General features: G+C 36.5%; 2 protein-coding genes across 3 annotated transcripts in view; both read right to left on the bottom strand.

Annotated features, from left to right (window-relative positions):
- Positions 1-2,830: 2,830 nt before the first annotated feature.
- slc44a2 (solute carrier family 44 member 2 (CTL2 blood group)) overlaps positions 2,831-20,096 on the bottom strand; it is a 20,357-nt gene continuing 3,091 nt past the window's right edge. The window contains exons 1-22 of one of the 2 annotated variants that reach the window (XM_081380701.1): positions 19,652-19,803; positions 13,904-13,952; positions 13,667-13,740; positions 13,444-13,528; positions 12,944-13,028; positions 12,739-12,852; positions 11,876-11,936; positions 11,611-11,737; positions 11,412-11,495; positions 11,140-11,252; positions 10,626-10,757; positions 9,879-9,978; positions 9,563-9,655; positions 9,293-9,377; positions 8,439-8,701; positions 8,206-8,300; positions 6,796-6,899; positions 6,598-6,671; positions 6,427-6,497; positions 6,215-6,303; positions 6,042-6,126; positions 2,831-3,470 (exon numbers count right to left, since the gene is read on the bottom strand). In XM_081380701.1, coding sequence (XP_081236827.1) covers positions 3,361-3,470; positions 6,042-6,126; positions 6,215-6,303; positions 6,427-6,497; positions 6,598-6,671; positions 6,796-6,899; positions 8,206-8,300; positions 8,439-8,701; positions 9,293-9,377; positions 9,563-9,655; positions 9,879-9,978; positions 10,626-10,757; positions 11,140-11,252; positions 11,412-11,495; positions 11,611-11,737; positions 11,876-11,936; positions 12,739-12,852; positions 12,944-13,028; positions 13,444-13,528; positions 13,667-13,740; positions 13,904-13,952; positions 19,652-19,682 — 2,124 coding nt within the window. In that variant the 5' untranslated portion in view covers positions 19,683-19,803 and the 3' untranslated portion in view covers positions 2,831-3,360. Of the gene's footprint in view, positions 3,471-6,041; positions 6,127-6,214; positions 6,304-6,426; positions 6,498-6,597; positions 6,672-6,795; positions 6,900-8,205; positions 8,301-8,438; positions 8,702-9,292; positions 9,378-9,562; positions 9,656-9,878; positions 9,979-10,625; positions 10,758-11,139; positions 11,253-11,411; positions 11,496-11,610; positions 11,738-11,875; positions 11,937-12,738; positions 12,853-12,943; positions 13,029-13,443; positions 13,529-13,666; positions 13,741-13,903; positions 13,953-19,651; positions 19,804-20,096 lie in introns of those variants that run through there. The other variant, XM_081380700.1, reaches the window with a different exon arrangement.
- LOC308699767 (uncharacterized protein) lies at positions 3,583-6,030 on the bottom strand. The gene has a single exon (XM_081380732.1). The coding sequence runs from the start codon at positions 5,265-5,267 to the stop codon at positions 4,443-4,445; it is 825 nt and encodes a 274-aa protein (XP_081236858.1). The 5' UTR covers positions 5,268-6,030; the 3' UTR covers positions 3,583-4,442.

The following is a 20,096-nucleotide window of genomic DNA, read 5'->3' as shown; positions in this document are numbered from 1 at the left end:
TTTTTGGACCAGCGCCCTCTATCCAATATCCAGGTTCCTGACCGCCCCCCACCCCCCAACTAATGAACGAGCAGGAACGAGTGAGAGTTAACAGATGAAATAAGTACAAAATTGTCATTTTTTTAATACAGTTGAACTATACTCCACAGTGCTGAATCCAAAAAACAAGCTATAAACTGCATTGGCATAGCAATACCAGTGTTTCTCACAGGAATTTTGGTAAATCTGTTGTGGGTGGACCTGAGGCCTTCTAGGGGGGTTGGGGGGGTTCTATTTTACAAAAATAAAATTTTGTGTATTTTAATGTTAAATTCATCAATCTGGTGCACTTTGAGAGTTCAAAATTAAAAGCTCCAACCCATATTCAGTGTGCAAATTAAACAAACCTCTTTTAGTTGTGTCTGTCTACATTACACTACTACATAATAATAGTTATAATATTAATCCCATGACAGTAATAGCAATATATTGTAAAACAAATGCACTGAAAAATAAAGGACGGTCATTAAAGTGGTAATGTTTGCACTTAGGTTTTATTACGCATTTAGGAGAGTATTGCAAAAAGCTGCTTACATTAACCTTACTTTCGAAAAATAAATAAATACAATCATGATTTTTCATGAAAAATTATGTTAGAATTGTAGGCCTAAAATACCTTGGTAGCAGCTTGTTTTCATCAATGGTATAATTACTACAATTACAATTAATTTGGTTTGTCGTGATTAATTTGTGTTCATAATCAGTAAAAAAAAAAAATCTTCTAACAAGAATAAACACATATGAACAATTAAATTATTATTGTATTATTAATTATTTGTATATCTTGAAGCTACCCAAGCAGCGTTTCGCGCTCAGATGTGATGGCGAAATGAATACATTAGCAAAATGTGATTGCAGAATTTATTTAAATTATCCATCAAATTGTCATTTTCTCCTTACTGTCTTGCGAGTTAACAATAATGCCTGACCAGTAAATTAGCCTACTTGGTGAACAAATGGACTGGAATTAGTTAATGCCTAATACCTTATAAATAGAATTTAGTTTAATTAATTTTAAAATTCGTCGTCGGAGCGAATGTGAACATGATTTATTGAAAATATTTGAAAAAATATAAGTGTTTCTTAAGTCAATACTTTTTTAAAGGGTAACTAAACCCTAAACCAACTTTTTTTAGTTAATGATCTGTAAGATTGGGGCTTTAATAGTGCTGTTCATTGATTCAAGTATTGTTTTTGACATTTGTGTTTAAAGTATTTTAATTTTACTAAATATGGTGTAAAAACATCTGAGTGCTGCCCTCTTCAGGTTGAACAGTGGCTACTGCAGTTGAATTTTCCTATTGGAAGTTGTGGTACACTCTGACGTCAGAGGGTACCAGCTAACCACGCCCTTGCCTGCAGAGAGATACGTCTCAGATGCACGCCCCCTCTCCACTGGGCTCTGCCTACTTTTCCAGCATTTTTCAAATATTGCCAGTGGGTGGAGTCAAGCTCTGACCAGGGGTTTAGTTACCCTTTAATGGCTTGTCAACTTTCCATTCCTCCGCTGTGTGATTCTAGGCACCACCGGATTGCTGTGAGCGCGAAACACATTTTTGAGCGCGTGAATGCTGATTCTAGTCAGCGCTGGACTCTAGTCAGTGCTTGAGCGCTGGTCTATGACTGGAAAAATAATAGTTGTTGCAAAAGTAACGATACATGTCGCATTAAACTGGAATGTTAGGCATTCTAAATTTAGAATGTAATTATTTTGCAAGTAAACATGTTCAATCTTGTCTTGCCTGGATCTTTGGCAGGGGCGGGGGCAACTTTTGAATAAGAAATAATATCAAGTCGTCAAAATACAACTGGTCATGGCCGCGAATTACAACAAGTATCTTGAGAGCACTCATTTAAAGCTAGGCTTCACTGTGTAAGATTTTCTTCCATCTAGCGTTGAAATCGTATAGCCCCTCCCATTCCGAGGGCGTTTTAACTCGGTGGCTCCTACAGAGTAATCTCCCCCTCGCATTCGTCACGGTGCCACTGAGTGTAAAAGCGCGAAAAGGCGAAGCTTGAATTTCCAGGTATGTCCCTCTTTGGCTAATATATTTTCAAGATGGAAGCGCAACATGGCTGCCGCCATTCGAGCGACTCGCTCATATACTGAATGGCAGATTGTACACTTACGAAAATACTTGATTAGTTGGTGGAAGTAATTACACATGAATGAGCACATATAATTTTGAAAGAACAAAGTGTTTTTTGCTAAGAATCAACTTAAAAAGTTACAGTGTAGCTTTAAACAGCATATAGCCTACACACAGCTGAACTTGACTGCAGGTCATAGGCTATTTTTGACATTATTGATACTGCTTTCAATCGTAATGCAGTAGAAATTAACAAAAAAACCTGCCTAGTGCCTACCTACTACACTGATGGTTGACTTGCGGTCAGGAGAGCGGTTGCGACGAATTATTTTTTTTATTTTTTTATTTTTATTTGAGTGCTGCTGATGTATTCTTTCACCTGCACCGCGTGCACACACACAATACGACATTGCAGTCTCTGCGCATATGTTTTACAACATAATTTAACATATACATAGTCCTAACACTTTTTAAATAGCCCACTTGAAGTGTTTAGTACAAATAAACACTATTAAAATGAATAAAAGTGAATGAAGAAAAATTTGCATTATATATTTTCGTGAACGCCCCCAATTAACACCTGAACGCCCCTTTCAAAAATCTTGCTTCCAACGCCCCCGTTGAGAACCACTTGTGTAGCTGGACGTTGGCTCATGAATATTAATACGTACCTTTACGCTCGAGAAAGTGGACACTACGTGCATGAGCTAATTAATATTTATTAAGTTCTCAACCAGATCACATCACAGAATTATTTAATATTTACACTCCGAAACAAACAAGAACACACTGAAAAATGGCTACGTCACATAGACGCATTGAAAAACACTGCAGAAAACCTTTTATTGCAATAAAACGAGTGGTTCCCATTATATTAAAAAATAATAATAAACGTTGTCAGATAGCTATATAGCCAATGGTTATCATTATTGTAACGAAATATCACAATTTTAAACACAAAAAGTTATTCAGTAACACATATATTCAAAAAGTTATAGTTGTTAATAGTCTAATAAAGCATAATACTGTATATACAAATGACAACAAAAAAATACACAATAATCTGTAATTAGCAAAAACAAAATGAATAGATTTGTAACACTTGGCTGTAATGACGTGGCATCATTTACTGGTTGAGCCATGAGTTGAGCCATGAAATCAGTGCAATAATGGCAGGTCTCTCTTTTTCTCTCCCTACAAAATTCTTTCAATCAATCTTTTCGTCTTGTCCTTAGTCCACTGTTTTCAGCCCCTCATTGGACTTCTTGAGGATGGACAGCAGACTCTCTGGCATGAAATATGGTTTGTCCACTGTGCCATCATTGCGTTCAAGATCCTCCACTGTTGGAACAATTTAGGTTGAGACAAACAATAGCATGATCTTAACATGAAACATATGCCAAATAGTATAAACGCTAACAATAGAAGCATCACCTTGAGAGCAAAGAAAGGCTTGAGATCTCAACAAAGAGAGTTCAGTTTATTAAAGCACTGGGAGATCACATTAACAACATGCAAAGATTGAGAATAGTGAAGCACAGAGGTAGAAAAAGAGGCAATAGAGCGGCAAACAGCGACAAATATCAGGCATTGAAAAGGTTGCAATCTGTCCATACAATAACCAGAGCAGACCAAAATATAGGGCAATACACTTTTTTTTTCTTTGATTGTTTTGTTTTTAAGACTTTCGGTGCTTTTTTCATGTTCTGTTACACTGCACCATGAAATGACCACATTAGGCATATCATTTTCACATTTTTCAGATACATTTCCACAAATTCTTACAAAATGACGTTTTGGTCTTGGCTGGTATGACTGTAAACAGATGGGGGTTTTTTTTCGTAGTTGTTGCTGTAAACATAGCGATACTGCAAAATCTTTTTGCATTCTTCAAAATGATTAAGACATTGATAAGTAACAATAATTAGGCACAAGTCGAGCACCTACATTACACTTTTACATGTCCTTACATTAAAATGTTCTACATAAATCACAAACACAGTCACATTCTACAAGTGCTATGTAGGCATATCTAATGGGGTTTAGGTCCACGTAAACAATTGTCATCCGTTCAATCAGCTCATACTTTGAGTAAAAGACTGTTTCTGTCCTATATGTGTCATGCCGTCCATTATGACCAGAGATTATTAATTAAGAGACAGTTCTCATAATCGATTGAGTAAACATTATGACTCGAATGAAGGAGGTACTTTCCTTTGTATACTAATGGCTTGCTAAAGCCACCAAAGTGCACTAGTTCCCAAATTAGTAGGCTTCTCTGAAACTCCACCTTCAATGAGCCTCCTTGCACAACTACTCCTGAGGGGTGAGCGGGGTCTCGCTCTCTTGAGGTCCGTTTTCTTGAGGCTTCGGTTCCTCTGGTTCTTGTAGGTTCTCAGCCTGTGGTGGTTCTGCTTGAGGTTGGGTCGCCTGCTCCTCCTTGTCGTCACCATTCACCTCTTGGGGTCCATTTTGCTGTGGGGTCACTTGTGGAGGTTCAGGCTCTTGTGGTGTAACCTGCTCTTCGGGTTTCTCCTCGGCGGCTACGGGTGTCTCGGGAGGATGTGTTTCTTGGGGAGGCTCTTCAATGTGCGTCTCTTGATTTAGTGGCGTCTCTTCTTCTTGCTCCTGCTTAAGAAGTACCTGCTCTTTGAGCTGCACCTCTCCATTCTCCTGCAACGGGACTTCCTCTTCGGCTTGCACGTGTATGACCGGTATCTCGGCATGGTCTGTCTCCTCTGCGCTTTTTTCTATAGACAAAATCTGGTGCAGCTCAGGGGACATGAAAAACGGCTTGTCCGAAGAACCGTCATTTCGCTCCAGGTCTTCGCCTTGAGTTTGTGTTTGTATGTGATAGTGATATTTTTTTTTAAATGTTAGTGTTTTGAGAGTGCACGTAGCAGAAAGGAGCAGAAGGACACATGATTGGACAAAATCATGTGGAAGAGATAAAAACAGAGAAAGAAAGGAAATGGTTAGACATAAAGCAAGCCAAAAGCCCCTGTAAGCATTTGTGATATGCAGATATGTCAACAGTGGGTCCAGGAAGTAAAAGTCCCAGTCATTTTCTCCATACAGAAAGATAAACCGTGAGCTCTGAGGTTGTAAAGCAAGGATATGTGCTTCTGTAGAAGCCATAAATGTGATTTAAAAAAAAAATGTTTAATAGCCAATTTCATGGATAAGATTTACAAAAATGCTAAGCAGTGACATTGTGGATGACAACATTGGGTCTCTCTACACTCTCAAAAAACGGTATACTGTACTTTCTGAATCACTTGCAACTTTTAAAATTCTTCATGGGATATGCATTGTTCATTCTTTTTAAGAAGCAGAAGTCTTTTATTCCCTATTTTGGTGTATATCCGAGTCAGAAAGCTTCTCGAACAAGAAAAAAACGGCAGGACTTGATTTTGTCCATCGAGAATTGATTGGATGGTTGTTGTTTGCTACTGGTCAATCTTGCGTGAGTGACAGGTTGTCCCACCCTCACACCAGTAAAAACGTCATCAGAGAAGAGATGTCGTTACAAGAGGGAGGGGGAGTTGTTTTGATTAAAGATCACGAGGGCACGTGAAATAAAAGAAATTCTAAAAATGATATAAATCTATAAGAGTGATTATAGAGAAAATGAATGGGATTCTGGTGGGTGGTCACTGTTGCTCTCAATTGCACTGTAGGAAAGAACAACAGTTAAAAGAAAGGAAAGAGAGCAGTTTGAGTGCTGCTAATGCATTTAGCTGTTGATAACAATGAAAGTTCAACATCTGTGAAACTTATTTCCCAAAACTCAATTAAAATCCAACACAACAGCTGCTATTTATCAGAACCGAACGCAGCCAAAACATTGACAACTTGTCAGATTTGTTCATTACAAATTATCTCGTGAAATAAATAACACTTCACACTTACAGAAACACAGGAAGAGTGTGTCCACACACATGGCATAAACGCTAAAAAAGCCATGAGCGATCAGATACGAGCCAAACACCACAGTCTGTAAATGAAGGGAGATGTGATTAAAACAGTCTGGAAATATTAAATTTAGGTTGAGTTGGTATTGCTTTCAACTCAAGATCACTTACCAGTATAGGCACCCAGTAATAATTAAGGGATGGAGCAATGTCCTGCGCTACCTTAAACTTGCCCGTGAAAAAGAAGAAGGAACAAATCCCTGAGAAGAGGAGAAACAGCATTCTGTGTTACACTGGTGAATTGGAATATGAGAAGTCAGTTCCAACCAAATAACCTCTGAATTCACGTGACATCTGTGTCAGCCTGTCAGCAAATCACTCACCCACAATTCCAACGATAAGGAGTTTGCCCAAAAATAAGAGGAAGTCTGTCACTTTGTCAAGAACCACCACACTAAAAAACAAGACAAGTAAAGAGTTTCAAATCTACACTGTTTCATCTGTTTATTCACACAAAACCTCGACTAAAAGATTTCGATTTAAATAACACTCACCGGACAATGTTCCTCATCAGGAGAAAGAATGCATCCTTGGCAGATGTACAGAAATTTTTACCATATATTGCCACCTGAAAAGACAATATGCCTCAATATAACTTTGGTTTCAGCAATTGTGTTTGAGCAATATAACACTAAACGTGCACTACTGATGCTCCCTAGCCAGAAACAATGCACAAAAGAGAGAAAGTGTACCATGATATAGGCATTTCTGTTTAGGAACTTGATGAATTTCTCCAGGCACCAAAAGCAGCACTTTAGGCAACTGAGCAGGAATTTTGCAAACTTATTCTGGGCACCTAAAGGAAGTAAATCACACAGTCCAGACTCAAACGCATATAACAGACAGAATACAATGGATAAAGTATTCCATAGCACTCCATGATCACTTATTTATTTGATACAGATGTATTGCAGACTTTTTTTTCGCCTGTCAGTCAGCATATTATATTTGCCAAAAGATGGATAGAATCAAGTTCAAAAGACATTTCAACAAAGAAGCAGGGCACATCTGAGCTGATCTGATATGTGATTCATGTTTCTTTGTTTTTGATATTTTTTGTAGCATTTTAAAGAAATAGTTCACCCAAAAATGAAAATGTGTCAGCCTTTATTTGCTCTCACTGTGCGATTTGGGCAATCCTATAAGATCATTACAAATTACACTGTACGATCTAATAAACTTGGGTATGACATGTATGTAGACTGTACGATGATGACACCTTTTGAATCGTAGGCTACGACGCAAGTTAGTATAGAAGAATAAAACGTCATCAGCATTTGCTCGTGGTAAACAAATTGAGCAAGATAAATCGCACTTTGGCAATTGTGGTATTTATGTGCACTGAAAGAAAATATGGATGAATCGCTTTTCAATATGCCATTTCATGTTAGCCTGGCTAACGTCAGACCTCTTCTCATTGAGACGTGGTCTGGGAACCACGTTCATTTTCTCGTATTTGAGTCGTGGTTTACGAATGCCCAGAGCCGTTTATTGGGCGCTATGATATTCGAAATTCGACGAGGAAGAAGACGAAATAAACTTGCGTTCTAAACTACTTAGAACACTATCTAAGGCTGCATCGAAAGGTAACTTTGCGTCTGATGCCATGTTGGATCCATAGATATAAACAAACTGCTTCAGTGTGTCGCATAGACGTCGTCATCGACTTGCTGCTCCCTCCCCGTTCTGTGATTGGTTCCCTTTTTGAGGGGAAAATCTGGTCCATGGTGTCCAGACTGCCTAGCAGCGTGAGTAAAATCGCGCTGCGCGCAAGGCAGAATGGGGAAACCCAGGCTAATTTCATGTTGCATTTTTATTGCATTTTACAAGTCAGTGGTTGTAGGTTGTATGTAGCAGCAAAAATGCTTTCATTCTGTAATGTTTAAAACATCTCTTTTTGAACAAAGGAAGAAAATAATATTGGTTGTGATCAACATGAGGGCAAGTAAAAGATGACAATGTAAATTTGAAATATTTAAATTGTTGGGGGTCGGGGCAGTATTGCTCATAATGCAAACATTGTGATAAAAGTGAAGGGATCTGAATAGTTTCTGAAGCAGAATAATGAAAACACTGTACAGAAAACACTGAAGCAGTGATACCTTTCAACTTCTGATCCATATACTCCAATATGACCCTGATGACCTGAACGATGGCAAGAATGAGGGAACCAAATGCCAGAGAACCAGTGTGATACCTGGAGAATGAGTGAGCAATATAGAGCATACAAAAATTCTATGTATTACATGAAAAAAGTCACTGTATTAAAAATTCAAAGAAGGATTTTTGCTAAATTTGTGAAAACTAATTGAAAACTATTCCTCAAGCCACACACCTGAGGGCCCGTCCCAAAGAGTTGAAGACAGGGAAAGCTGGTATGTCGTCAGGCTTTTTGAATGCCCAGTAATAGGAGGCAAAGGCCCCTGCCAGTGTGACCTGGCCCAATGCTGTCACGAAGTTGACACACCAGAAGAAAAGGAATAAATTATAGAACTGGAATAGAATCAGGTACTTGTGGTATATCGTCTCTCCTCCATAAAACGCAAACAGACACTCAGCATCAGGACATTCGGTGGTGATATTTGAGATGTTAAAAGTCTGTGGAGAAATCAAATCAATGCAACTTTATTAAAAGTTTTGCTCTGCAAAATATGCTAAAACAAATAAGACATCCACAGTAAAAACAGTAATATTGTGAAATATTATTACAATTGAAAAGAGCTGTTTTCCATTTAAAAATGTAATTTATTCCTGTGATGCAAAGCTGAATTTTCCTTCAGAAATCATTCTAATATGATGATTTGGTGCTCAGGAAACATTTCTTATTATTATCAATGCTGAAAATGATTGTGCTCTGTGCTGTTTAACATTTTGTTACATACATTGTATGATACAATACATTGTATAATAATTTTTTTTCTTTGAAGAATGGAAAGTATTTTAAATATTTTGTAGCATTATAAATGTCTTTACAGACACTTTGGATCAATTTAATTCATACTTAATAAAACTATTGAAATTTATTTCAAGCTAAAAAAAAATCATACACTGTAATACTTAATTTATATCAGTGACAAAGAGGCGTTGATTGACATCAATGCTGCACAATGCAATAAAATTGTCAATAAATAGCCAACAAGACTGCTTTTATGTAAAGACCCGGCAAAATAAAAATAATAATGCACTAACCTCAGGGTTGCAGGTGTCTCTGGAAAAAGGACATTCGGTTGTATTGAAAACCTTGTATATTGGCTCATTGGAAGTGGACAAAAACCTAAATAACAGTTAAGGAGAAACTACTTCTTTCTAAAATTCACTTTTTTCCCCAACGTTTATTACTAAAGTGTTTGGGGTAATGATGATGTTTAAAAAAACAGTGCACATTAGTACAATTATTACATTAGTAATGCCTTTGTCTATTTGTAATGATGTGTCATTGCATTATTTTCTTTAGGATACACGGCGGTGATGGCCCAGTATGCGATGACCAAAGTCAGTAGGGCAAAAGTCAGCAGCGGGTAGAACAAAGATGACATCACATGACCGATGGCCCTGAAAAATAGATGAGATTATTAGAACTTCCTGTCTAACACTCCCAGTTAACCTAATTATTATTTCATGACTTTAAGCCTCAGCTAATCCATCATACTGCAAATAACGCTGCTGTTTAACTACTAATGCTATTAAAGTACCCAAAGAAAGCAATAATATGGAATATGAGACCAAACAACGCCAGCAACACATAGTTTGCTCTTCAGTAAGAAGGTAGACTGACTTGCTGGCCTCTTTGATGAGAGCAATAGCAATGAGGATCCTCTTCCTGAGGAAGATGAGGAGGAGGAGGATGACCACTTCCACAATACACAGGATAATTACTGTGTGGTGACAAAGAAGGACAGGACACAGTAGAATGTAATGAAAATTAAATGTGACAAAGAAACCAGGAACATGTTTATCATTTAAGTGCCACAATCGCAGCAGTTTAATGTTACTTATTTTATTTATTTAATGAACATGTAAATATACAGTGTGTTTACTTATACTACTGTTCAACACTTTGGGGTCAGTAGGATTTTTTAATAAGACTATTTTAGCAAGGATGCATGAAAGTGATCAAAAGTGACAGTAAAGGCATTTATGTTACAAAAGACTTCTATTTTGAACTTTCTATTCATTAAAGAATCCTGAAAAATATGTGTCTATCACAGTTAAATATTAAGCAGCACAACTGTTTTCAAAATTGATTTAAAAAATGTTTCTTGAGCATCAAATCAGCATATTAGAATGATTTCTGAAGGATCATGTGACACTGAAGACTGGAGTAATGATGCTGAAAATGCAGCTTTGCATCAAATGAATAAATTACATTTTAAAATATATAAAAAAACAGGTATTTTAAATTGTAATAATATTTCACAATATTTTACTGCATTTTTTCCCCAAAAACATTAAAATCCTACCAACCCCAAACTTTTTAATGGTAGTGTATTGATTGTATTGACATAATGATGTAAAAACTCACTGAAGGCAAGCCAGGTCTGCCGAATCTGCAAGTACACAGAGAAGTCCGTCTGTAGACCCAGATCCTTGATAGTGACATCAGAACCAGCCTCTCCTTTCAGACTGGCGTACTGCATGTAACAATGGAAAACACCTGCGGAGAGCCAGGAGAGGGAAAAACAGCATAAATACCATGAATACAATATTTTTTATGTAATTCAGTAAAATATGACTTTGCTACAATAATGAAAATCATCAAAGATGATAATGAGATTTGCAAAAAAAATTTACTTCCAGGCGCATTACGATAGTAGAAATTTAGGGGGGAACGGGCTTAATGTCACACAGCAAGAAAATCTTAATGATCCTAAAACAGGCTTGAGCTTCTTTATGCAAAATATATATATATATGTATTTATTTTCTATTGATTTTGTGTTAAAGTTAAGCACAGCTAAAGTATTTGGTAACAATAGGATAAACATGCACGTAATGTTATTTGAGAGCTCTAGACAAGACAACACAACAGCCCTCTTACCGTATCCAATAACAATGATGACCATGATGATCATAACCCAGATCATGATTCCAGCCAGACAACGCAAGAGGAGGATAAAGATCAGGCTGACCAGCATGGCGATCACCAAGCCACTGAAAAGGACCGCATAAAGATTTAATTTGCTCCTGTAATTCATCTAGAAATCACTGGGGCTCACCAACACTAAATCTGACAGCCATAACCGAACACTGGCTGTTTTTTAGGCTAATGCAGATAGGAAATAAAATGAACATAGAATATAATGTGCTTACAGAAGGATCCAGTGCCAGGACTGAGTATAATCCTCAAAGATCCTCATGGCTACTGCCCGGGCCTCAACCACTACATTAGATTTCCTGCAAAAAATAAACATATGTATGGTAATAATAATCAAAATGATTTAATGTTCAATATGATTCACATTATAATATTGAAATATAATAACACAAACAAATGCATAATATCACTAACTTTGAGGCTTCAAGGAGATCTGTTGCATTTATACTTTCTCCTTTATCATACGTGTACGTAGTTTTGTTGCCAACCACAACTATACCACCTTTCAAGGTTTCTAGAGCGGGCAAGCATCTCCGTGTGACTGAAACACAGGGTGACGGTCATAATTGTAAAGCAATTTACTGATACAGCGCATATCAGTTTGTAAGTGTAAACAACATAACTTAAATCAGAGTAGCTTAACTACTTTATGTGATTTAACAAGCACGAAAAGGCTTACAATTCTTGCTAGGTGTGAGTATTGAAGGGCACAAGCCATCCTTCAGGATTTCAGGAGCTTTCTAAAAAAGAGAAGGACATTTTTACTACACTTAAAAATAAAAGGTCCAAAAGGATGTTTTTGCAGGACTAAAACAACTTATTATCCATTCATAATTGTTTTAAAAAGAAAAATCTGGTTAAAATGTATCAAATATGATACATCAGGATTTTGAGGAACGTTTATTTGTACATATTTCAATAATCACTGTACTGCCTTGCATTTGATGTTTTGCCCCCACAATAAAAAATCTGCGCTTTGATCATAAAACTAAGCATTAAAATACCATCTTACTAAGGCATATAATTGGGAAATATAGAGTGACAACTGGTATATGCATTTTATGTACGTAGTCTGCTCTACTGGTATAAAGAACTCATTTATATTACAAGACATTAAGAATTTCATCTTACATTTTGGCAATGTAAATATCAGCGACTGCATCCAATTGTATATTTTTGCTCAGTTTGGGCCTCTAAATAGTTTTTTTTTTTGTATGAGCTCTATATTCTCACTGTATCATACTATATGAGTCATAAAAGCCTGATGTAGCAAATATGATAAGCATAAACACATATCCACTTAAAAATATTTTGTCAACAGGTTCAATAAACTGTTGCACAAAAAAAAAAAAGATAATTTCATGTATTTACCTTAACCAGTGTATAAATTTTAGGGTTGCAAACCTAAACCCTAAAACCACTGTACTAAAATTGGGGGCAGTATGAACAAAATGTTATCTATCATAATTGTATTTTTCATGATATATTATTTCTTGCTGGGAATTCAAGACAAAAAAAAAGTCCTTTCCATACAGAACTTACCTTGTTCATGTCTACTCCATCCTTGCAGAATTGCTTGTAGTATTCCTTATCATCGGTATTTTTCAAAGCCTTCACTAAACTCATGAATTTATCTGGACATCTCTCCACACAGATCTGTCAAATGAACAAAAACGCTGTAATATGTGACAAACACTATAGATACAGATGGTACTGCAAAAAGAAGTTTATTGAAACAGTGCCAAACCTGAGTGGTAGGACATTGAAACTCCAGCAGGACAAGAGGACTGGCACACTTCAGGATGTTGAAGTAGAACAGCAGGGGCTTTTTCCTGATTATTCAGACAGATTAAGGTAAGAAAAATATAAACGTGCATGTCTGAGATACCTCTGAGTAAAGGCCCGTTCACACCAAGGACAATAAAGAAATAGTTCTAAAAATCATTCTAAATGTAAGAGTCCACACCACTACTATAACGATAACGTTGGAATCACTTACACAAGTTTTTTACCAGTTGAGGAACCATAAAAAACATTGACAGCAAATAACAATCCATCATGCTTTAAGAGCGCGAGCATTTAAAGGGGCAGATGACAAAACTGAATAAACAGAACCATATAGTCCGCTGGTGTGGACGCTATTATAGTTATCTTTATGGCTTTAAAAGCCTCATAATTGTCTTTTGTGGAGGTCAACACAACATGAAACATGTCTAGGTACGTTTTCAAAGGGACAGCTTTACTCACTCAAGTGAGGTGCCGACCTGCCCACAAAACTGGCCCTTACTGTCTGTGGGGTAAATCACCTTCCGAGGGTCACCTTGAGACCATGCTATAACAAAACACAGCACTGTCAGTGTGGTAAGACGAATAAATTGTACTCAGAAAGGACAAGGTTTAATACTTTCCGCCCATCTACACACAGTGACATTGTGAATAGAAATGTGAAAATGAATAAGCTGAGTCTTACCCAGAATGCCAACTGCAAAGTAGCCCAGCAAGGCCAAGATGAACAGTATGCAACAGATAATGTCTGTGCAGCCCCTGTTCACCAAGAAAAGTAAACACATTCACTGCTACAGCACTAATCTTGCCAGGAAGGTTATAAGATTACATAAATCCCATAAAAATAAATAAATACAAAAATACAAATAAACAAATGATTTCTAAACATTAGATTAAATTTGGCTTATAAAGGTTGTCTCACCTGTTATTAATCGGGCCTTTAAATGTGGGGTCAAATTTCCTTGCCTCACCTGTGAAGACATTGAAATTGTGTATTTATCCCAAAGGAAATTTCATTTGTGGGCATGTCCATGGATATATATATATATATATATATTTATATATATATATACACACTATTAAGTAGTTACTTAATACCATACCATGCTTATAGAGCACATATTAATGCCTTATTCTGAATGATCATATTCTACATCCCTTAATCCTACCCAATCCCTAAATTTAACGATTACCTTTTCTAACTATTAATAAGCAGAAATTAGGAGTTTATTGAGGTAAAAGTCGTAGTTAATAGTTAGTTAATAGTGAGAATTGGACCCTGAACTAAAGTGTGGCCAAAACTCGAAACTCTTATTGGAGTCCTGAAGAAAGAAAAGAAAACCCATACAGGTTTGGAACTACTTAAGGGTGTAAATGATTAGAAAAAATATATTTTTAGGTTAATTATCCATTTAAGTAGACAATACATGTGTTACTGCATATGTATTCTCTTTAGTGATATTGTAAAGCAGTCCTGCCCACAGATAATAGCCCAAATGTATTGGTTATATATAGGCAGCTAATAAACAGGACGTCTCGCACATTCACAGAAAATAGCTCACTTTGCCGTTGCAAAATAAGGTTGATAAAATGTATTGCAATCTTTACCAACACATTTCTACTGTCCTAGTAGTATATATCGTCTTACCACCCAGGCCTAGTGTGTCCATGTATTTTCTCTCTCTGCCTCCCTTCACTTAAAGGGTTAGTTAGTTCACCCAAAAATTTAAATTCTGTCATTAATTACTCACACTCATGTCGTTCCAAACCCCGTACACAAATAAAGATATTTTCGATGAAATCTGAGAGCTTTCTGTGCCTCCATTGACTGCAACATCATTGCAACTTTCAAGGCCCAGAAAGGTAGTAAAAACATGGTAAAATAGTCCATGTAACGACAGTGGTTCAACCTTAATATTATGAAGCGATGAGAAAACATTTTGTGCGCAAAAACCTCTCAAAATAACGACATTAATCAACAATCTCTTCTCTTCCACGTCATTCTCCTACGCTGTTGACGTAGTGTAAAAAGTGTAGTGCTTCTGGGTTCTACGTCAGAACGTAGGCTCACTATTGGCCGATGCTGGTCGTGTGTGATGACCCAGGAGCTAGCCAATAATGTGCCGACACCACTGCCCCTAACACCATTTTTCGCCCCTAACACAACTGCCCCAACACCATTTGTAAAGTCCTCCCTGTTAGCAGATCCTATCAGCCCTATATGCACATTACGCAAGTTGCGTAGGGCCCTGCAAATTACTCAAGGCCCCGCCTCCCTCTCGTGTCAAAGCGCTTCAATCAAAGCTTGCAATATTGATGAGAAAATTAAGCAGAACTATCCTTCTGGTCACAAAAAGAGACAGAAAAAAAACCCCACGAGAGTGAATTGCCTTAGACTTGAGGTAGACTTGTGTTCTCTCCTCTCCAAGTTTGATGTCAGCAAAGAACAGTAAAGTTAAGTTGATGTGCATCTATCTCTAGTCTGTCTGTCTGTCTAACCCAGCTGGGCAGTGCATATTTTGGTCTTTCTGTGTCTTGCTTACAACACCAACCACTTCCAGGGCTGTGTTCTGTGACTTTGTGCCTGACAAAAAAAAAAAAAAGAGAGTGAAATACAACTATTTATTACATTTGATAAACGACAAAGGGCAACGGTGTTTGTTTATAAAACTGCAGTTCGAAAAAAATAACCGTGTCGCGTGTTAACATGAGTTAATATGCGAGTGCACGAAATGAAATGCACACTTTCCAGCAAAATATCTGTGGGGGACCAGTAAAATATGGGCGTGATGGCACTTCTAATTATAGACGCACATACTTTTAAAACAAGACAATGATTATCTAGTCTCCAAGTCAGTTTAGTTACAACTCAGCGATAAAGCAAGATGGAAAGCAATGTATTGACTTTGACTAATGATTTATAGGCTATATTGCATTTAAAATGTTGATTGGCTGGACATACTGGTCAATATGGATGCATATCCCTCAGTAAATAATAACCATCAAGTATAGAGTATTGCTTTTATCATCTAAAACACAGTGACATGCTATGACAAGCCATTTTAGCTTTTATTCATTCACAGGATGCATTTTTGATATCAATAATTAAATTTGTACTATTTAAAATTTGAATTCTTGATATTAAGAATGTAATTTTTCTAGTAACAATGTCTATTTCTGATATCAGGAATTACATTTTCATTGTGACTGTGTGGCAACGGCAAATGGTTTACATGGCTAATTTAACAGAATTTTGCTTGGGGCCCCAGGGAGGTCAGGATCGGCTCTGCCTGTTAGTGAGTGACAAATTCTAATGGATCACTTCCACTGATCAATGAAAGGTTAACTCAGTTCAAAAAATATTCTTTCCTATTGTCTAAGGTGAAACACTGCGGATACGGCTGGTTCTGTTCAGAAACTACTGTATAATAAACTGGGTAAAAGTGTATGTTTCTTTAACCTGCAACTGTTATGTTTCAAAGTATTTACATCCGTCACATCACTCTGACATGTCCTTCATCCTACATGAGACGAGCATTAACAAGAATGCTGAATTATCAGGCATATTTAGATGATGCTGTGGAGTATTTGTTTAATCGTCTGAATATTTGGCATGTATTTGGGATGTCTTCAGTCATGTGTGCAATGCCTCACTTTCACTAAACTCAGCCAAGTGTGAATTGGCAAAGCTACAGAGTCTATTTAGGGAAGCAAGTTGGTCGGACGGAAGTGCATCCTGCAGTAGCTAAAGTAATTATTTATTTATATTTTTCCTTTTTTTGGATTTCTTTAAGGAGTTTAATTATTTGCTGTCCCAGAAGTATTTGATTTAAATGTCCCTAAAATGTCTGAATACTTAAATGTATTAATGTTACTGTATTGAACAGATCAACAAGGGACAAACAAATAAAAGCACAAAAAATATTGCTGGTGCTTTTTAAAAAGATTCTAAAAAATGCCTAAACACCTATTGTCTCTTAAACAGTATAAAACAGTATAACAAATATCTTTTTGTGAAAGTTTTTGATTGAAAGGAATTTTTGTTACATAATGCAGAGACATTTGTACATTTAGTGCATAAATGTATGTGTTCAAGCACACTACCATATAAAATAAGTTTTTAAAGAATTTTCAGCATCATTACTCCAGTCTTCAGTGTCACATGATCCTTTAGAAATCATTCTATTACGATTGGCTTCTCAAGAATTTTTTTTTATGTCGAAGTTAATGCTACATGCTCTGACGTGTTGCGCAGTTGCGATTCAAGCAACACAAGTTTGAATCATGACTTGTGTGGTAATTTCCTGATCTCATCCCCTTCTCTTTCCCACTTCGCTTCCTGTCTTCTCTCCACTGTGCTTTTATATAAAAAATTAAAAAACTCCAAAAAACAAAACAATGACGTTTCTTATTTTTTATCATTGATGAAACCAGTTGTGCTGCTTATATTTTTTGTGGATTCTTTGATATGTTCAAAAGAACAAAATGTATTTGAAACAGAATCTTTTGTAACATTATAAATAAGTCGTTACTGTAACTTTTGATCAATTTAATGAGTCCTTGCTAAATAAAAGTATTAATTTCTTTCAAAAACAACAGCAACAAAGAAAATCTTCCTTTTGAACAGTATTTTTTGTGGCCACACTGTACATTCTTGTGTATGTTTGAGTTTCCTTAGTTTCAAGGGATATCCTTAGTATTAACTCGTTAATAACTGATGATTTTATGTTATTGGTCATTTGGCTGGGTACATTTTTGCCGCCACCCTTAACCCAACACTACCAACCAAATGTAGGCCTGGGCTCATAAGTGTTTGTTTTATATGTGTGTGTGTGTGTGTGTGTGTGTGTGTGTGCACTATTGACAGTTTATTTTATTGAGGTGCCACCCATTTAGAGCAATCATCAGTGACCCAGACGCACTTAGCTATCCACAAACAGCTCCCTAATGACCCAAGCTTTCCGAACAGCAACAATCACACTGACCCACATCTCAATGAAGCTCTTCTCATGCTGTGAATCTGCCACATACTGCTTTAAGAAACTTATTTGTGTATTATTCACACTATTCAAAGTTAAAGGTGCAGTATGTAATAATGACAGCAAGTGGTTGAATGTTTGCAGCAGTCCAAATTCAAAATATTGGAGTAACGCCCGTTTCACACATTGCAGTGCGTATGCGGTGTGTATTTTTTTCCGTACCCATGTTAACAGGTTAGAGCTTTCACACTGCACACGGATGCGGTCCGGCAATGCGTTCTAGTTGCGGTGCGTATACAGCAGTGCAGCGATCGTTTCCGCACCGAATTAAAGTGACAGCGCATGGTTCATGGTCAAAATTAACACAGATTGACATGAAAATTTAGTAATTTCATCATAAATGCATTTAATTAAATAAAATGTAGTAATCTCACCATAAATGCATTTAATTAAATACTACTATTTTTCACAGTCATCTTTTTACTTTAAGACCAGGGTAAATCAAGGAAAACTACAATTTACTTCAACAAGGTGACATAATGAACAACACTCGTCTCATTCGTGGAGGTGGAAAAACAAGTTCTTTGTGACATGCAAGATTTATTGTATAAAGATTTAAATTATGCAAAAGAAAGGGTATGAGTCTGCTAGTTTTGTCAATTTTAAGTTTTAATTTAAAATCTATACGATTTTAGTATAAGTGCATGGTTAAATATTTTACCACTTGCTTGAGCAGCTTAATATATAATTATATAGAAGTAATGCATTGAATAGTACTTCGTTTAAATTGTGTTTAAACGTGAATACGTCTATTAAAGAGTGTATATGTGTACAAAGAGAATCACAATCCTGACAAAAAACATTTTTTTTAAATAAAATTTGCTGATAACTTCTAGATTTGAAATACAAATAGTGAGTATGTGTTTGTGGTACAGCCACGGATCAGTTACGCACTGCAAACGCAGCATATGTGAAAGCACTATAGCTCTTGCTGCTTCTGCACCGAATTCGCACTGCAACACGCTCCGCACACAGAGTAGCCTATGTGTGAAACGGGCGTAAGTGGTTACCCTCGCCCCCTTCTCCTCACGCGGATTGCCATATTTAGGACACGCAACAACAAAAGGAACTGTCAATGGAATGCGACGAGTGTTACACTGTAAGTTGATCAGATAATGTATACATTTTCTCTGGTCATTAAACTTTTTAGATGGATGCCAGCTAGGCTTTTTAAGTTGGGTAGAAGTTCGTTTGCTGGCTTCCATGTCTGCAATTGACGGTGTTTTACATCAACTGGCAACCCGTGGTGTCAAAATAGGGTAAAATGGCAGTGGGTAGAATCACACAAAACAAAACAAAAACAGACATTATAAATGCACATTTCAAAGTAGAACTGGCTATAGCATTGTTTTTCAGAGAAACAAGTATATGAACTTTGCATGTTCCCTAAATCTCTGTAAACATAGTGTTTTTTTATGCTTTAGTACAGTCAGAAAAATTACACAGCACAGCACCTTTAAGCAGTTCTCTTAAACCAAATTAACCTCTAGTAATATAGAGACTGATCAATATTTTTTTTGGTGATTCAGAGACATCATAAATTCACAAGAGGGCTGTATGTGAAGCATATTAAGCACATCTTCTCAATGATCTGAAAATGTATTACTGAAAGAAAATTTTAAAAGCCAAACCTTGTTTTCCATAATGTGAACCCTTTCCCATCAGATTGCCTTTTCAGTATTTTTAGTTTTAACGTTTGTTATCGTCAGACAGTATGCACACCACTTCCTACCTCTTGAAACAGGAAATTAGTGTTGCATCCTCCGTAATACGTCTTGACTGTACTCACAATACGCACTTCCTTGACCGTAAATGTGTAGCATGTTTACAAAAAAAATTGTTCTTCTTGAATATTTAAGAAGAACAATAAAAACAACACCATTTTACTTAAAAAAAGTTTTACTAACACAATTTTCTCTCTAACTGTAGTATGACTACAGAGAAGTTGAGAAAGTTAGAGAAAATTGTGTAAGTAAAACGTTTTTTTTTTACTTTTTTTTTTTTAAGTAAAATGGTAAAATGGTGTTGTTTTTACTGTTCTTCTTAAATATGAATGCATTTCCTTCAATTCTTTCA

The sequence above is a fragment of the Scardinius erythrophthalmus genome (genome assembly GCF_964197995.2).
Source record: "Scardinius erythrophthalmus genome assembly, chromosome: 12".
Taxonomy (NCBI): Eukaryota; Metazoa; Chordata; class Actinopteri; order Cypriniformes; family Leuciscidae; genus Scardinius; species Scardinius erythrophthalmus.
This window is presented reverse-complemented; position numbering and strand designations above follow the sequence as displayed.